This window comes from Euprymna scolopes, chromosome 1, assembly GCF_053919585.1.
Source record: "Euprymna scolopes isolate OS-2025 chromosome 1, ASM5391958v1, whole genome shotgun sequence".
NCBI lineage: Eukaryota > Metazoa > Mollusca > Cephalopoda > Sepiida > Sepiolidae > Euprymna > Euprymna scolopes.
Genome location: NC_136482.1, coordinates 200,036,467 through 200,054,968, shown reverse-complemented (window position 1 = coordinate 200,054,968; position 18,502 = coordinate 200,036,467). Strand labels below are relative to the sequence as shown.

Genomic DNA, 18,502 nt, shown 5'->3' with positions numbered 1-18,502 from the left:
TTTTTATTTATCAGATTAGTCCTAGTATTTTTTTTATTTATCAGATTAGTCCTAGTATTTTTTTTATTTATCAGATTAGTCCTAGTATTTTTTTATTTATCAGATTAGTCCTAGTATTTTTTTTATTTATCAGATTAGTCCTAGTATTTTTTTTATTTATCAGATTAGTCCTAGTATTTTTTTTATTTATCAGATTAGTCCTAGTATTTTTTTTATTTATCAGATTAGTCCTAGTATTTTTTTATTTATCAGATTAGTCCTAGTATTTTTTTATTTATCAGATTAGTCCTAGTATTTTTTTATTTATCAGATTAGTCCTAGTATTTTTTTATTTATCAGATTAGTCCTAGTATTTTTTTTATTTATCAGATTAGTCCTAGTATTTTTTTATTTATCAGATTAGTCCTAGTATTTTTTTATTTATCAGATTAGTCCTAGTATTTTTTTATTTATCAGATTAGTCCTAGTATTTTTTTATTTATCAGATTAGTCCTAGTATTTTTTTTATTTATCAGATTAGTCCTAGTATTTTTTTATTTATCAGATTAGTCCTAGTATTTTTTTATTTATCAGGTTAGTCCTAGTATTTTTTTATTTATCAGATTAGTCCTAGTATTTTTTTATTTATCAGATTAGTCCTAGTATTTGTGCAAAAACCATTCTTTGTCCATCAATTGGTAGGTCTTTCTTGCTTTCTTGCTTCTTCTTAAATAGAATGTTTTAGATATGTACACAAATATCTGTATAAAAGTATAGCCTCAAAGTTTTATAAAAAAGGGTTAGGGGTAGGAAAGGATGCCATAGAGGCCACAACAAAGAATCTATGAAATGAATAACGTTGGAAGTGTGTAGATTCTTATTCCATATAATTAAAGACAGACAAATGTTGAAGGTTGAGAACCGACTTTATTTGCTACCAACAATTTGTATTAGGAGAGGCAAAGTGTTCGTAGGATGGAATGTGATTTAACAAAGGAGATGAATGTTCGTAAAATGTTTGTAGGTATGTATTAATTGACAAGGAATGAATGTTCGTAAAATGTTTGTAGGTATGTATTAATTGACAAGGAATGAATGTTCGTAAAATGTAACTTATCTTTTGGACGGTGGAGAGGGTTAGGGTAGGCCGGTCATCCTGCTGTCAGTGATGCGTGTCCTGGCTTGTAACTGGAAAGCGAGTGACTTCTTTCATCAGCGCTCAGCCCGGCGTCTTTGTCTTCTTTCTCCTCCTCTCTTCTTTGGTTTGTATGAATTAGGCAATTCTTAGAATTTAAGGTGTTTGGCCCATAACATGAGAGCGTAGTCGGATTCAGTTCACTGGTGCCTTATTTCTTTTTCTTCTTCATCTCTTTAGGTCGGGTGAGAGAACCCGTTCGTGCGTTCACTGACGCAGCAAGGCGAATCTCTCCTTTTCCCTCTTTTTGGTTCCCTCAAATCCCTCATTTTATAGTGGCAAACCGGCTCCCAGCGACTGTGATATTTGAGGTGTTTATTTTAGGCGCGGAGCTCTGCCATTGGTCGATAATTATTTTGTGGTTATCTTATTTTTTTTCTTTCCAAGCAGAAGCGATGCGTGGAGCCATGTACAAATGACGATTTTTTCATTTGTCTCTCATGGTGGATGCGTTAACATCCGGTTCGCTGCTAATTCTCATCATGTTCCCACAAGAGTTACTGTCCGTCATTTGTTCTGACACATTCATTTTCAGCATTTTCATTGCTGAACACACAGATTGAATGCCGGATTCTTTTTGAAAATAATTTTATGTTCATACTAGCAGAGCAACTCGAAGCCTAACTAAGAAAATAAAATTTTTCTATCACGTTTTTGAACATACGTTTCCTTTTATGTATAAAGTGGTTCAGTATTGAAAGAAAAAGAAAAGAAAGACCAGCTGACTGTTTGACCTAGTTTGAATAAATAAAAGTAATTTTTTTTTTTAACTCCAAATGCTCTAATTTAATCTCTGGTAAGTTATCAGAGGTCAAATTAGTGCCTTTGGAGTTTAAAAACAAAAAAAAAATGAAACCAAAGCGAATAAATATTTTGGATATTACTTTTTTTATTATCAAAACCCAGCTCAAGGGCAAGTTGAATTGGAATGTGCAGGTTAAAAGTGCATCTTGTGTAGTTTCTGAGTTTATCCTGGACACACAGGCAAAAAAAAAAAAAAAGATTTATTTTTATATAATAAATTGAAATATATATATATATATATATACAAATTTCATGGTTAAATTTTAAATTCTAAAAAAACAACATATAGAGACATATATTCGATTTAAGAATTTATTGTTTGACAAAAGGAATATATAGAAGGGGTTATTTTAATTTCCTTAATCCATGGATTTTCAATAATGGCTCATATCATCAGAGGAAATGAAATGTGATTAGCAAGATGTTCAGCTGCAAATGGACGCTAATTTTGCTTTTCAGCACAATTATTGAAAATAGTTTTTGAGTGGTTGTAGATAATTATATGGAAAAAATTATACTAAAAGAGAAGTTGATACAACCTGGGTAATCCATTATCGGAAGGGGTCCAATGTCGTTCGGGATTATAAATCCAGGTGGGCAGTAAATAGGCCCAGGGGAGAAAGTAAAATTCCCATATAGCGAAAGCGTATTGCTCCTTATTGATTTTTCGAAAAGTATACGGGGCAGCCTTATTCGTTGTTGTGTTGAGTGTGTGTTGGTTGATGTAGTCCAAATGCTTTCTTGGTATTGACAAAGACATGTTTTGTCGAACAATAAATTCTTAAATCGAATATATGTCTATATGTTATTTTTTCAGAATTTAAAATTTAACCACAAAACTTATATATTGCTCTATTCTTAAATATTGAGCTTTTCCTTTTTGGCTAGGATCACCTTGAAAGTATTACTTCAAGTAATATGTATCAGGATTTTTCATCTGAATTCTATCAGTGTCTTATCTCGCTTATATATATATATATATAACTAATTCTGTTTTTCTTCACCTTTTTCAGGAATTTGTGTTAAACACGCCGAACATTAAAGCCACAAAAGTATGGATTGGCAATCTGGGTAAGAATGCGACACACGCTATTGTCTATGCACAATTGTTCACTGCAGATGGGGTCAACCATGGCTTGCATTCATTCCTTGTTCCCGTTCGAGATGTGTACACGTTACGAGCTTTACCGGGGGTGCTGGTTGGTGATATGGGCCATAAGATCGGACTTAATGGACTTGACAATGGGTAAGAATCAACATTTAGTGACGCTAATAGAATTATGACATGATTATGCTGTTCATGTAATTTAAGATTTTTTAAACAACTACACTTCTTTCCCGTTGTATATGATGGGAACAATGTCCTTTTCTCCTCCCTTTTTTCTCGCAGATGTTCTGAATCTAGCTCTCCTCTATTATTATTTTCATGGCAAGTGCCAGATTGAGCTTCAATTTATGATTCCTCCTTTTTCTAAAACATTTCTAAAAAATACTTGCTTAACTACAACCACTATTAGCTGTAAGAACATTTATATGTTAAACAACATTAGTTTTTAATGTTTTATGTGTATGAATGTGGCTCATATGCTAACGAACAAGGCCAGAGAGCTTTATGTTTTGGTTTCAATTCTAACTGAGGGCACTCAAGTCATATGTATTTATAATAGTCTTAGCATTAAATAATTGAAAATAAAACAGAAAATCAAACAAAAATATAATTTTCTTTTTCATCATTTTTTTTTTTTAACTCCCGTTCACCCCTAACAAAGCATATCGTCACTTGGATGTAAGAGTAAAGGGCTGCTATTTGGGACAATGTTTAGGAAAGATTAACAAAATGTTGGTTTACGTTACATTTAAACTTCTGCATATCAGTACAGTCAGGGGAGCAGGTAGCAAATTCCAAAGTCTAGCTGTTCGAAGGAAGAAACTATTAGAGTAGGAAGCTTTCTGGCAGGAACTTAAAAGGCACTTTGAGCGTGTGTGTGTGTGTGAGTGAGTGAGTGAGAATTTGTTCCCTATGTACTCTGAAATGGCTGGGCTGATTTAAAAAAAAAAAAAAAAAAAAATTTCACACAAATGTACTTGATGTGTCTGGGAGTGTTCTTAGATAGGGTTTGTGTTGGAATGCCTCCGACAAGTATCAATAATCGAAAAAATCTGATTAAATAAGGAGCAGTCGGATCTTGAACAAAGTTAACAGTTATACAGCCGAACATCACAAGTGGATGTGAGAAGTTTTATCCCTGCACAAACAGGCGTATAAAATCAACCATAGGTTCTTTGATAAGACAGGGGTGCATTCAAAATGAATGTTTCTGTTTAGTGCACAAGTGAACCATGATACTTGACCTATGAATTTTAAACTTTAATTCAAGCTATTATAAAAATTATTTTTATAAAATCAACAGTAAGTTCTCTATAGTGCAATGTAGACTACAATGTATTGGGGATTAAGTCACTGTGGGGAGGCATGTGAAACTTCTTCCCAGTGCATGACAGTGGGTCCCCAACTAGCGCAGGTGATCAATCGATTTGATTAAAATACGATTTCATTCAATGGCAATAAAAGTATGGCATAATCATGTTGACACACTGGTTCCCGCTGGATCACCAAAGTTAAGCAACGTTGAACCTGGTCAGTACTAAATGGGTGACCATTTGGGACTTTCAGTTGCTGTATGTGCTCTCCGCTTATCTCGGCATTGCTTCCAGTCGTCTAGTCCTTCTCCTTGCCACTGGATTCAAACAGTGCTGATTCAGGAGAGGTGTGGTTAGGGATTGTGCAACCCTTGCCTCACAATTACGTGCGCAGCCCCTCCCTACAGGGGGGAGGTATCCTGTGTCTTTTGAGTTTGAATAGAGGCATCGAAAAGTATGGTGTGAGACGTTTGTTGATCATCATTCAATCCCGGGCAACGTTGGGTCTTCCTGCTAATATTAAAAATATTTTTTTGTGTTTGAATAAAATTTTGATTTAATTTTTGTTTTGTTTCAGTTTCATGTCGTTTAATAACTATCGGATCCCGAGAGAATATTTGTTGAATGCAACCGGTGATGTTACTGTGGAAGGGAAATATGTCTCTCCGTACAAGGTAAACATTTATATTTTATTAAGCAAGGGCAGCAGGGGTGGCAGTAATCTATATATATATATAAAAAGCAAAGTGTGTGTGTGTGTGTTTATATGTCTGCGGAAACTTTTTATTTATCAGATATAATCTGTTGCTCATATTTGTTTTTCAGAAGAATAAAAGGTTTGGTGCTTCACTTGGTGCCTTGTCTGATGGTCGAGTCGGAATTACAGGTTTTGTGCTATCTTTGCTGAAGGTCAGTTTGACGATTGCTATACGATATTCGGCTGCCCGACACCAATTTGGTCCCGTAAACGACAAAGAGATTCCAATTCTCGAGTACCAACTACAGGTAAATTTTTAGGAGAGAAATAATAGATATGCATTCTGTATAAAAACGGTATTAGCAACCAACATGTATTTGTATCAATATGATGTTACTATTGCTCATTGATTTTTTTTTATTGTGTTTTAGTATTGATTGCATGTTTTCTATGCAACAATCAATAAGCTTAATGATGTACTCTTGATCATTTTTGATAGTTTATTGTTTTTTGGGAAATGTTTAAATTTTGTGTTTTTACCTTTTTGTCAAGAGGCGGTGTAAACCAGATTCTATTTCGTTTTCTATTACTTTTATTTTTACAAAAGGTGTTTTAAAAGTAATGCCTCCTATTTTTTATTCTGCCCGGATTGATTAAAAGGAATTGCAAATTGCGTTGTTATGAAGACTGAACTTATATATTCATGATCTGAAAGTTTCATTTTTTTATTTTTTTTTTTTATTACATTTTCACCCCAAACAAGGCAAATTGCCACTTTGGTGTAGGGGGCTACTATCAGGGGCAACAACTACTGGGGTACTATGTAGGGATTTGGGCAGCAAGGTGTCGGTTCACGTTACACTTGAACTTCTGCACGTCAGTACTGTTGGGGAAGCAGGGACCTGGAATGGAATTCCAGAGTCTTGCGGTTCTGGGGAAGAAACTATTGGAGTAAAAAGATCTTTTACATCTAGGGACCTCTACAGTGTGGGGGTGGGATCTAGTAGCCTGTCGGGTTTGTCGAGGGTGCTCGCGTCGTGGGGGCACAAGTGATTGCAGTTCATCAGAGCATTCACCACTAAAATACTTGTAGAACAGGCAGAGGGATGCAACATTTCGTCGATGGGACAGAGGCTGAAGCTTAGATGCCAGTTCAGGGCCTATCAGATTTGCGACTCTCTTTTGAACCTTGTCAAGGAGCGAGAGACTAGTAGCAGATGCACCAGCCCAGATGTGGCAGCAATACTCCATACATGGGCGAATGGTGGCCTTATAGAGGTACAGGATACTTTCGGGTGTTAGTAGTTTTCTAGCACGGTAGAGAGAGCCTACCTTTCTTGCAGCGGCCCTGGCAATGCCTTCAATGTAATTGTTCCAACTCATGTTTCCTGTGAACGTTAGGCCAAGGAGTTTGAAAGATGGACTCTCAGATAAAGGGTCGTTGGCCATTGCTATTGGTGGTAGAGAGGGTTTCTTGTAATTATTGAATGAAACTAGTTTAGTCTTGGCAGCATTGAACGCGACCAACCACTTTTGTCCCCATTCCACTACAGATTGGAGGTCTTCCTCTAGTGTTTCTGCCATTTCTTTAGAAATGTGTTCATTCGTCTTCCTGTCGTGTCTGCCATAGAGTGTAGTGTCATCAGCATATATACCCATCTCAGAGGCAATGTTGTCGGGGAGGTCATTTATGAATATCAGGAACAATAGAGGTCCAAGGATAGAACCCTGGGGCACTCCCGCATTTATATCATATTGTTTAGATGTGCGACCGTCGAGGACTACCTGGATTTTTCTCTTATCTAAGAAGGATTTAATTATGTTAAGTATTCTACCAGTGATACCGTAAGATCTAATCTTCCTGAGGAGACCCTCATGCCATACCCTGTCAAAAGCCTTAGATATATCTAGAGCTACCGCTCTGCCTTCCCCCGCTTTGTCCAGTGATTGGTATATACGTTCAGAGATCACGGTGAGGATGTCTGCTGTGGAACGGGCTTGTCTAAATCCATATTGTTTGTCAGTCAGTAGTTTAGCATCTGTAAGATGATGGACTAGAGCATGGTTAATTATGGTCTCAAATATTTTGGCAAAAAGTGGGAGGAGGCTAATGGGGCGATAATTTGATGGGTCTGTCCTTTCGCCAGAATTCTTGAATACTGGTACAACAGAAGCAGTTTTCCAACAGCCCGGAAAGCAAGCTTCATTAAGACATTTGTTGTAGAGTTTGGAGAGAACTGGAGCTACTTCGGCTGAGCACTTTTTTAATAGCACAGCTGGGATAAGATCGGGTCCACATGCTTTTGAGGTGTCAAGGTTTTTTATGATAGCATGCACCTGAGCAGGGGTGGTTTTCAGATCGTCTAGTGTGGCGTCTGTCCGCATAGGAAAGTCAGGTAGGGGGTGGTTGGAAGGGTCCAGTGTGGAGTTTGAGGCAAACCGACTGGCAAGCATGTTAGCCTTGTCGGTTGCTGAGGAGACAACCTCGTGATTGTTGGTTAGTGGGGGAATTGTTGATTGCCCATTATTTACTACACTGTTGTAGATTTTCCAGAAGTCTCGAGTTCCTAGTTTTTGTGCTTCGATGCGCTTTTTAGTGGTTTCCGTAAATTCTCTCTTAGCTGTCGCTATTTCTTTCTTAACGTTATTTCTAGCTTCTATATACTTCAGTCTGTTTGAACTGGACTTATGTCGGTTAAACCTACGGTATGCATGCTGCTTTTGAGTAATGGCAGTTGCACAAGTCGACGTAAACCATTGGGGAGAGTGGGGCTTACTATAAAATTTCCGCATGGGAACATGCGCTTCGATTGCAGTTTTGAACCAGTCAGTGGTCTCGTTTGCACATATCTCTGTTGCAGATATTGATGGTGTAAGACTCTAAAAAAGCAACCACTGTCATGGGCGTGTACTAGAAGCAGAGATGCATCATTGAATTCCATGCAGGAAAAATTAAACTGATCAAAATTCACTGGCGCCTGTTGAATGTTTATGAAGCTGATGTAGTTGGTATCAACACAGGAGACGGGTTCATCAATTTCAAAATGGCAGCAAAGATGTGAATGATAAAGCACGCTCTGGACTTTGATGACCAATGCATCAAAAGAGGCTGACAAACGTGCATTGAGACTGATAGTAACTGGAACACAAAAGGTTGTTCGTTTTAATAGTACCACTCCTGTTTTCATAGCGCTTTAACTTTTTGCATTAAAAAAAATTAGAAGACTTTGCTTTTGGAATGACTCTCATATCATTAAACTAACAATCAAGTCATATTATTAAACCAAGTCCATATAAAAAAAAAGAAAATGAAGTTGTGTTTGACTACACTTGCTAAATGATTTTTGCTTTAATTATTTATTTATGCAATAATTAAAAAATCTACTGACGTCGGCCCACTGCTACTAATTCGGAGTAGGCAAATGTGAATGCAGAAAAAATGTTTTAAAAAATATTTGTGATTTGCATACATAATATTAATGCATTTAATAGTAATTCGATCTTTAATCTAAATCAACTGCCATTAAATAATTTTTGAAAATATTTTTTGTTTTTATTTAATTAACTGTCGATAAAAAAATCTCTTGAGCCAAGTAAATAATACAACATACAAAACAAAAAAAGTAAATAATACAACGTACAAAACAACAAAAAAAAGTAAATAATACAACGTACAAAAAAAAAAAAAAGTAAATAATACAACATACAAAACAAAAAAAGTAAATAATACAACGTACAAAACAACAAAAAAAAGTAAATAATACAACGTACAAAACAAAAAAAAAGTAAATAATACAACGTACAAAACAAAAAAAAAAAGTAAATAATACAACATACAAAACAAAAAAAACAGTAAATAATACAACATACAAAACAAAAAAAAAGTAAATAATACAACATACAAAACAAAAAAAAAGTAAATAATACAACATACAAAACAAAAAAAAAGTAAATAATACAACATACAAAACAAAAAAAGTAAATAATACAACGTACAAAACAACAAAAAAAAGTAAATAATACAACGTACAAAAAAAAAAAAGTAAATAATACAACATACAAAACAAAAAAAGTAAATAATACAACGTACAAAACAACAAAAAAAAGTAAATAATACAACGTACAAAACAAAAAAAAAGTAAATAATACAACATACAAAACAAAAAAAAAGTAAATAATACAACATACAAAACAAAAAAAACAGTAAATAATACAACATACAAAACAAAAAAAAAGTAAATAATACAACATACAAAACAAAAAAAAAGTAAATAATACAACATACAAAACAAAAAAAAGTAAATAATACAACATACAAAACAAAAAAAGTAAATAATACAACGTACAAAACAACAAAAAAAAGTAAATAATACAACGTACAAAAAAAAAAAAGTAAATAATACAACATACAAAACAACAAAAAAAAGTAAATAATACAACATACAAAACAAAAAAAAGTAAATAATACAACATACAAAACAAAAAAAAAGTAAATAATACAACATACAAAACAAAAAAAAAAGTAAATAATACAACATACAAAACAAAAAAAAGTAAATAATACAACATACAAAACAAAAAAAAAGTAAATAATACAACGTACAAAACAAAAAAAAAGTAAATAATACAACATACAAAACAAAATAAAAGTAAATAATACAACATACAAAACAAAAAAAAGTAAATAATACAACGTACAAAACAAAAAAAAGTAAATAATACAACGTACAAAACAAAAAAAAAGTAAATAATACAACGTACAAAACAAAAAAAAAGTAAATAATACAACATACAAAACAAAAAAAAAGTAAATAATACAACATACAAAACAAAAAAAAAAGTAAATAATACAACATACAAAACAAAAAAAAGTAAATAATACAACGTACAAAACAAAAAAAAAGTAAATAATACAACATACAAAACAAAAAAAAAGTAAATAATACAACATACAAAACAAAAAAAAAAGTAAATAATACAACATACAAAACAAAAAAAAAGTAAATAATACAACATACAAAACAAAAAAAAAGTAAATAATACAACGTACAAAACAACAAAAAAGTAAATAATACAACATACAAAACAAAAAAAAAGTAAATAATACAACATACAAAACAAAAAAAAAAGTAAATAATACAACATACAAAACAAAAAAAAAGTAAATAATACAACATACAAAACAAAAAAAAAAGTAAATAATACAACATACAAAACAAAAAAAAGTAAATAATACAACATACAAAACAAAAAAAAAGTAAATAATACAACATACAAAACAAAAAAAAAAGTAAATAATACAACATACAAAACAAAAAAAAAGTAAATAATACAACATACAAAACAAAAAAAAAGTAAATAATACAACATACAAAACAAAAAAAAAAGTAAATAATACAACATACAAAACAAAAAAAAAGTAAATAATACAACATACAAAACAAAAAAAAAGTAAATAATACAACATACAAAACAAAAAAAAAAGTAAATAATACAACATACAAAACAAAAAAAAAGTAAATAATACAATGTACAAAACAACAAAAAAAAGTAAATAATACAACGTACAAAACAAAAAAAAAGTAAATAATACAACATACAAAACAAAAAAAAAGTAAATAATACAACATACAAAACAACAAAAAAGTAAATAATACAACGTACAAAACAACAAAAAAAAGTAAATAATACAACGTACAAAACAACAAAAAAAGTAAATAATACAACATACAAAACAAAAAAAAAGTAAATAATACAATGTACAAAACAACAAAAAAAAGTAAATAATACAACGTACAAAACAAAAAAAAGTAAATAATACAACATACAAAACAAAAAAAAAGTAAATAATACAACATACAAAACAAAAAAAAAATAAATAATACAGCATACAAAACAAAAAAAAAATAAATAATACAACATACAAATAAAAAAAAAAGTAAATAATACAACATACAAAACAAAAAAAAAATAAATAATACAACATACAAATAAAAAAAAGTAAATAATACAACATACAAAACAAAAAAAAAGTAAATAATACAACATACAAAACAAAAAAAAAGTAAATAATACAACATACAAAACAAAAAAAAGTAAATAATACAACATACAAAACAAAAAAAAAAGTAAATAATACAACATACAAAACAAAAAAAAAAGTAAATAATACAACGTACAAAACAAAAAAAGTAAATAATACAACATACAAAACAAAAAAAAAGTAAATAATACAACATACAAAACAAAAAAAAAAAGTAAATAATACAACATACAAAAAAAAAGTATTTAAAAAATCTTTTACCCTTATTTAAATGGAAAAGCTTACCGAAATGTTTTCAAAAATATGTTAAAAATAAAAAACATCCACTGTAGGGTGAGCACAAACTCAAATGCAAAAGCTAATAGTTCTGAAATAATTGTCCAACCCATTCGGCCATGGTGATGATCATGTCATGACGTTGCAAATTTATGTGCTTAACATATCCGAGAGGTTCACGAATGTGCAGATGTTAAACTCATTTAGAAAGAGACAATTTTATGTGACCCCCCCCCTTCTCCACAACCTCATCAGATTCTGCGGTTGTTAAAGTAGAAAAAAATTAATATTTTGTTTTAAATTTCACATATTATGCGTCTGAGTCCCTGTCCTTTAATTGAATATGACAACATGTGCACAAATATTTATTTCCTGTTATTTTTTTTTCCTATTTCAGCAATGGCGTCTAATCCCTTATCTTGCTTCCGTCTATTGCTTGGATTATTTCAGCAAAGTAATTTTTGCTGAGTTAGTTGGATTACGAGTGGCAAGAATCATGGGATCAACAAGTGAAAAGCTGGTAAGTTCAAGATTCCCCTGCCCCCCATGTTTATTATCTACGACCCACAAATGTGACTATGCATATTGTTTGCCTATCATGGTCAGGATTGTCATGATGCAAGTTTTTTTCTTTGAACCCATAATACTAGTTATAAAAAAGCAAAATCTTAGGTCTAGAATCCTTGTTCCAATGTTGATAAAAATCCGTTACATGATTTTGATTCTAGAAAATGTCTAAAGCTTAAGAAATTAAAATTCAGTGAATCTTACTCCATAAGTGTCTGATTACTATAGATCAAATTTAATGCAAATCTGAAATATTTGAATTTTCATGTTATATTTTTGCGTTTGGTAGTAGAAATTGGAAAAACAAGTGAAATATGTTAAGATGGATTTATTTGCAAGGAATGATGGAAGAGGTTACTGAGACATTCTGCTATAACATGCCAGTTTCATAAGTGTCTTTGCTGCCTTGAAATGTACATGTGCTCCTAAAAGAAAAACAAAACTGCAATGGCGGCTGATAATTATCTTAACCTTCACCAATATTTACTCGACCATAATATTACAGGGCCTTACATGAATGCACTATGTATTTATTTAATTATTTAAAAAATTTATTTTTAACATTTATTTTTTTGTGGATCTCGAGTTGGAACATGCTACTAAATAGACAAATAGGATCTTTTGAAATTATTGCATCCATATTATGCTTTCTGAAATCCTTTTAAAAAAAAAACTCGTAAAATTTAATGAAATTTAATGAATATTCATTAATTGATGTTCAATATATATTGTCAAATTTCACAAAAATCAAAGTTATTGGAATTTCATAAAGGACTTTCACTTCTTTTTTAATCTTTTTGCAAGAAATTAAATAAAACTAAATATAGCCCACATTTACAACCCCATTATGCTTAGTATCTGTATTCCAACATCTATAATGAGTTTAGGAATGAATCATATGCATACAAATATATCAACACTAGCAAGGAGACCTGGTGTTGCCCGGGATTGAATGATGATCAATGAATATTTCACATTCCCATATTTTTATACCTGTTTCTGCTATTGTTTCTCTTCGGCCATCTTGGCGAGAGCAATTCTGTATAAACAAAGATGTTTTAAGACCAAGATGCTGCATATTTTTGTGTATATATATATATATATATATATAAAAATATGCAGCATCTTGGTCTGTCTTGTGCTTCCTTTTTTAAAATTAAATATGTTTTTAACTCTTTTTCAAGATGCCTTTTAACATGTTTTATTAATCATTTGTTCATATTATAAGCTCTATTTCCTTTTCGATTTTATTGAGCTTTTACATCTGTTTGAGATTACTTTACTTAACTCTTTGATATTTATAATATATTTTAAGTTTACCATTCTGATTACCTTGGTAAACTTATTGTCATTTTTATTTTTAGTTATTTATTTATATATATATATATATATATATATATATATATATATATATATATATATATATATATATACTTCAGAATAAATTATCTAACTATCAACTGGTATGGAAACCTGTGATTATATGATTATAAGTTTTGTTTTACAAGATATTACTGGCAGTAATATTCTATAAGTATTATCCCACCTAAATAAGAATTGCTCGATATACAAGATAGAGCAAATAAATCAAATTTTAGTCATTCAATGAATGTTCTATAATTATATAAAAAATATTAAATATATTAATTTATATGTTTATTAATAAACAGATCCACCGGACCTATATATATATAAATTCTTTCACTGAACCCATTACATAAACAAAGAAAATTGCTCCATGGAAATGCCTACTTCGGACCATTACATTGTGATGTGGATTACTCAAAATGCAGTTTGGATCATTTTACCACACTGCTATCAAAGACATTCACTTCGGATTTTACCATGCAATTTGAATGTGAATTTTTATATCCTTTTCATTAACTTCCCTTACTCTATGACATTTAAATACTTAAACAACTTTTGTGATTTTCCATGTCTCACCGACTTTAGCAAATAAGGTGTAAACCATTATAATTATTTGCTAATATTTTCTCTTCTGAAGAGATGGTAAACATCAAAATCCTATAGGATAAGGAGTTATAATATTTCAAATGTATTCTTTGTCTTACATAGAATAATAAAAATCTTTTGATTTGAAATTCAAACATTTCACTTCATAAATTTTTAAATTCATTGAATGACTAAAATTTGATAAGAACAAGTAGTTAATAAAACATGTTAAAAAACACTTTGAAAAAGAGTTAAAAACATATTTAATTTTAAAAAAGGAAGCACAAAATAAGTGGGTAGTCCTTAATCCGCGGAATTTCGAAGAAATACTTTCCTTCTCATCAGAGGGTAGGATTTAGCAAAATGCGGGATTGGATTTTGCTTGCAAAAGTATTTAATGAAACTACAAATAAGTCATAGATCTTACTTGGTAACAAATAGTGAAAGAGGGAATATGGTGAATAAAAAAGTGATTTCACGTGAATGGATAACCTGATGAAGGGTAAAATATCCAATAATGGTAAAATCCAAAAAAGTTGATTAAATTTCCATTTCCACAAGTAAAATCCAAGGGAATCGCGTAATTGGAAGATGGTCCAAAGTAATCCAAAAGGCAGAAATCCGTGGAATAATTCACAAATTCATAAGGAAAAAGTGGACGAGTTCAAATAATATTATTAAAAGAAAGATAAGATGTGCGTAGAAAAAGAAATGTCAGAATTTAAAACACGACTTATTTAAGAAAAATGAATGAAGAAGAAAATATATATATATATATATATATATATATATATATATATATATATATATATATATATATATATATATATATATAGCACCTTAAGGAAAATTTGACGTCAGCAGGAGCAGCGCAGGTGTCTATGCATGCATGCGCACATATGTGCATATATTTGCACGCCAGGGCGGCGATGTATGTGTACATGTGAACGTTTCTTTAACTGTATATGTGTGTACATGCGCATGTGTGTGCTAGCGCACGGCCGCTAGCTAACCCTCTCCAGACAACAACAAATAAAACCAAATAAAAAATTCGAATCATAGCTCCCCCCCCCCCCCGCCTCCGAACCTAAGCGAACACCCAACAGGTCAAGACATACTTATCAAGAAATCATCTCACCAACGAGACGCCAAAAACTTTAACATTATGACTTGAATTTTAAAGTAACCCCCCTCCTCCTACTCCCACATATTCCTCTTCCCGCTCCATGTATCTCTATGTCCTCAGCCACACCAGAAATGAACTTCCCAGACCCTCCCCCACAAGGTCCTTAAACTCCAAAACTAAAACATTACCGACATACCAAGCACCCCCTCCCACCTTTCCCCCTTGTTCCCTTCCTCTTTTTCCGCTCTTCTCGCACCCCTTCCCTAACATCATTCACTCTTTCATCCCATGATAACGAACATTTCTGTAAAAGTCTGAGGAAGCTACAGACGGCCCCAAAAAACGGCCGGGTAGCTGAAACAATAATGTAACTTAACAGAAAGATACGGTAATAAAAAATAAAACGTATATATATATATATATATATATATATATATATATATATATATATAATCTTTACCCTTTTCAGATCATGTTCTTCCTTTGACGTCTTCAATCCGACTCAACACTTTGCTCCAGCAAACCGGGGCATGTGACAGACATGTCCCACCAGTCAGCTGGTCAGTTACTTTCTAGTGCAAACTTGATGAGGTCACCAAGTTTGATATGTTTTGATGACCTTATTAAAACATAGCTTCACAACTTTTGTTTATTTCGACAGTTCTATATAAATGGGCAAACAGATAGATAGATAGATCAATAATTAGATAGATATACATATAACTGATAATCTTCTGCTCAGCCAACAATATAACAATATGTAATGTCTTGAATGATAGTTTAAAATGCACAAGTCAAGTATCATGGTTCAATTGTGCTCTTATCAGAAACATTCATTTTAAAGCCGCACATGTCATATCAAAGCATCCACTGTTGATTTTATATGCCTGGCCTTACTGCTTGTGCAGTGATAATGGCTTGAATTTAATTTAAAATGAAAATATCAAGTATCATGGTGCAGTTGTGCTTTAAACAAAAACATTCATTTCCAACATGCCCCTGTTATATCAAAGAACCTACTGTTGATTTTATATGCCATATCTTTCAGCCTGTGTGCTAATAAAGCTTCTCAAATGCACTTGTGATGTTTTTTTTACATGGAAGTCACCACCTATCAAGGTCCGGAAGCCACTCGGGGATAAAGGTTATTGCATGTACAGTAATCAATGGGATAGTATCGTAGTAATCGTTAGTATTGAAGAGTTGATAAAGTGTCTTACTTAAGGGGGCGATTCATCAGGAATTTGTTTATGTTGGACTTGAACATATCCAAGTTGTAGTCAGGTGGGAAACCGGCAGACGGAAGAGAGTTCCACTGGCGTGCACTTCTAAGAAAGAAGCTTTGTTCATGGAATGTACGTTTTGGTTTTGGCACAGCTAAAGTAGTCTGTGTAACGTGTTAAGTTTCGTGAAAATTGCTTGTTCCTTTTTTGGATTGTTTTGATTATCAATACTTATCGAAGACATTCTGATGCAAAACTATCTAAGAACACTGGCAGGCACATAAAGTACATTCATGTGAAATGTTATAAAAATTAGCCCAGCCGTTTTAGAATCTATAAGGAACAAACTCACACACACAGACAAAGTTTGTTTTATATAATAGTAGAGACAGAGATCTAAACTTCATATTTCAAGCCACTTTTCTTGTCATATACATACGCGCACACGTACACACATGTAGATATATTTATGTACTTACATCCACATTCACGTTCATACACACACACACATTAACGTACACACATGTACGCACACATGGACAACGTTACTTCCCCTTTCAAAGGAAATCCACACATGCGGAAACAACTATAAAAGGAAGAGACAAGCTGTTTCCTACCCTTTTTCAATTCGGCTTCCGAGTGGAGAGGTTCAACAAACCATTCACTCCTTTCGGGGCGCGCGCACCCGCGCACGTCACATCCCCTGCTACTGTATGTGTGGGGGCAACAGTTAACAGACAGTACGTACACCTTGCACGTTTTCTATCTCCATGGCCTGGATTGACTTTTTCTCTTTCTCATTTTCTCTCTCTATAACAATAGACTTTCCTTCTCACCAGTAAACAGCGAGAGACGCACGCCAAACTAAACACGTGTAGTACCCTTTTCATTCATGTGTTTCTTCACAAAATAAATTCTAGTTCGTTTACTTCAAATAAACGCGTTGTTCGTTCCTTCCTCAAAGCAATACATTTTTCCTTTCCCAATTCAAATCATTTCTCCTATTTTTCCTAATGACTGGGGGATACATATAGCATATCCACCAGTCCACTACAAAATGGTGACCCCAACGTGATATGAACACGCATTTCCTTCTATACCCTACACCAGTCCACTACATATTTTAAAAAATTTAATGCAGATTTATCTATGTATAATTTATTCTATTCTAACAATATATGCTACTAAAAACCTGAATAACAAAAATGCAATGAAGGTAAAACTGATCAAAACTTAAGAAAAGATACTATAATCACAAAAGAACATTTAATTGAAAAAAAATGAAACAAAAACAAAAAAAAACAGATTATAGTACATTACTATTTATTATTGGGAACTTAAGTATAGCTGAGAGTCTCTGGTATTCAAATGAAAAATGTTACGTTGCGTTAGAACATGTAGATTTCAGACAATCCATAATTTTTTTTTTGATTAATAGACTTGACATTTTAAACTAATATAATTTATAATATGTATAATATGCAAAAAATTTATGATAGCTACTAAATAAAATTCAATTTAGAATAGTTATTAAAAAAAGTTAAATTTAAGATAGCTATTAAGTAAAAGTTCAATAAATGATAGCTTCAAAAGTTAAATTTAGAATAGCTATTTAAAAAAGCTCAATTTAGAATAGCTATTAAATGAAAGCTCAGTTTAAAATAGCTATTAAATAAAAGCTCAATTTAAGATAGCTATTAAATGAAAGCTCAATTTAAAATAGCTATTAAATAAAAGCTCAATTTAGAATAGCTATTAAATAAAAGTTCAATTTAAGATAGCTATTAAATAAAAGTTCAATTTAAGATAGCTATTAAATAAAAGTTCAATTTAAAATAGCTATTAAATAAAAGTTCAATTTAAGATAGCTATTAAATGAAAGCTCAATTTAAAATAGCTATTAAATAAAAGTTCAATTTAAGATAGCTATTAAATAAAAGTTCAATTTAAGATAGCTATTAAATAAAAGTTCAATTTAAAATAGCTATTAAATAAAAGTTCAATTTAAGATAGCTATCAAATAAAAGTTCAATTTAAGATAGCTATTAAATAAAAGTTCAATTTAAAATAGCTATTAAATAAAAGTTCAATTTAAGATAGCTATTAAATAAAAGTTCAAGTTAAGATAGCTATTAAATAAAAGTTCAATTTAAGATAGCTATTAAATAAAAGTTCAATTTAAGATAGCTATTAAATAAAAGTTCAATTTAAAATAGCT

General features: G+C 31.5%; 1 protein-coding gene across 1 annotated transcript in view; it reads left to right on the top strand.

The window, feature by feature from the left end:
• Positions 1-18,502, top strand: part of LOC145279639 (peroxisomal acyl-coenzyme A oxidase 3-like) — a 75,296-nt gene that overhangs the window by 21,762 nt on the left and 35,032 nt on the right. The window contains exons 5-8 of the mRNA XM_080130871.1: positions 2,992-3,224; positions 4,977-5,073; positions 5,225-5,404; positions 11,813-11,935. Coding sequence (XP_079986997.1) covers positions 2,992-3,224; positions 4,977-5,073; positions 5,225-5,404; positions 11,813-11,935 — 633 coding nt within the window. The remainder of the gene's footprint in view (positions 1-2,991; positions 3,225-4,976; positions 5,074-5,224; positions 5,405-11,812; positions 11,936-18,502) is intronic.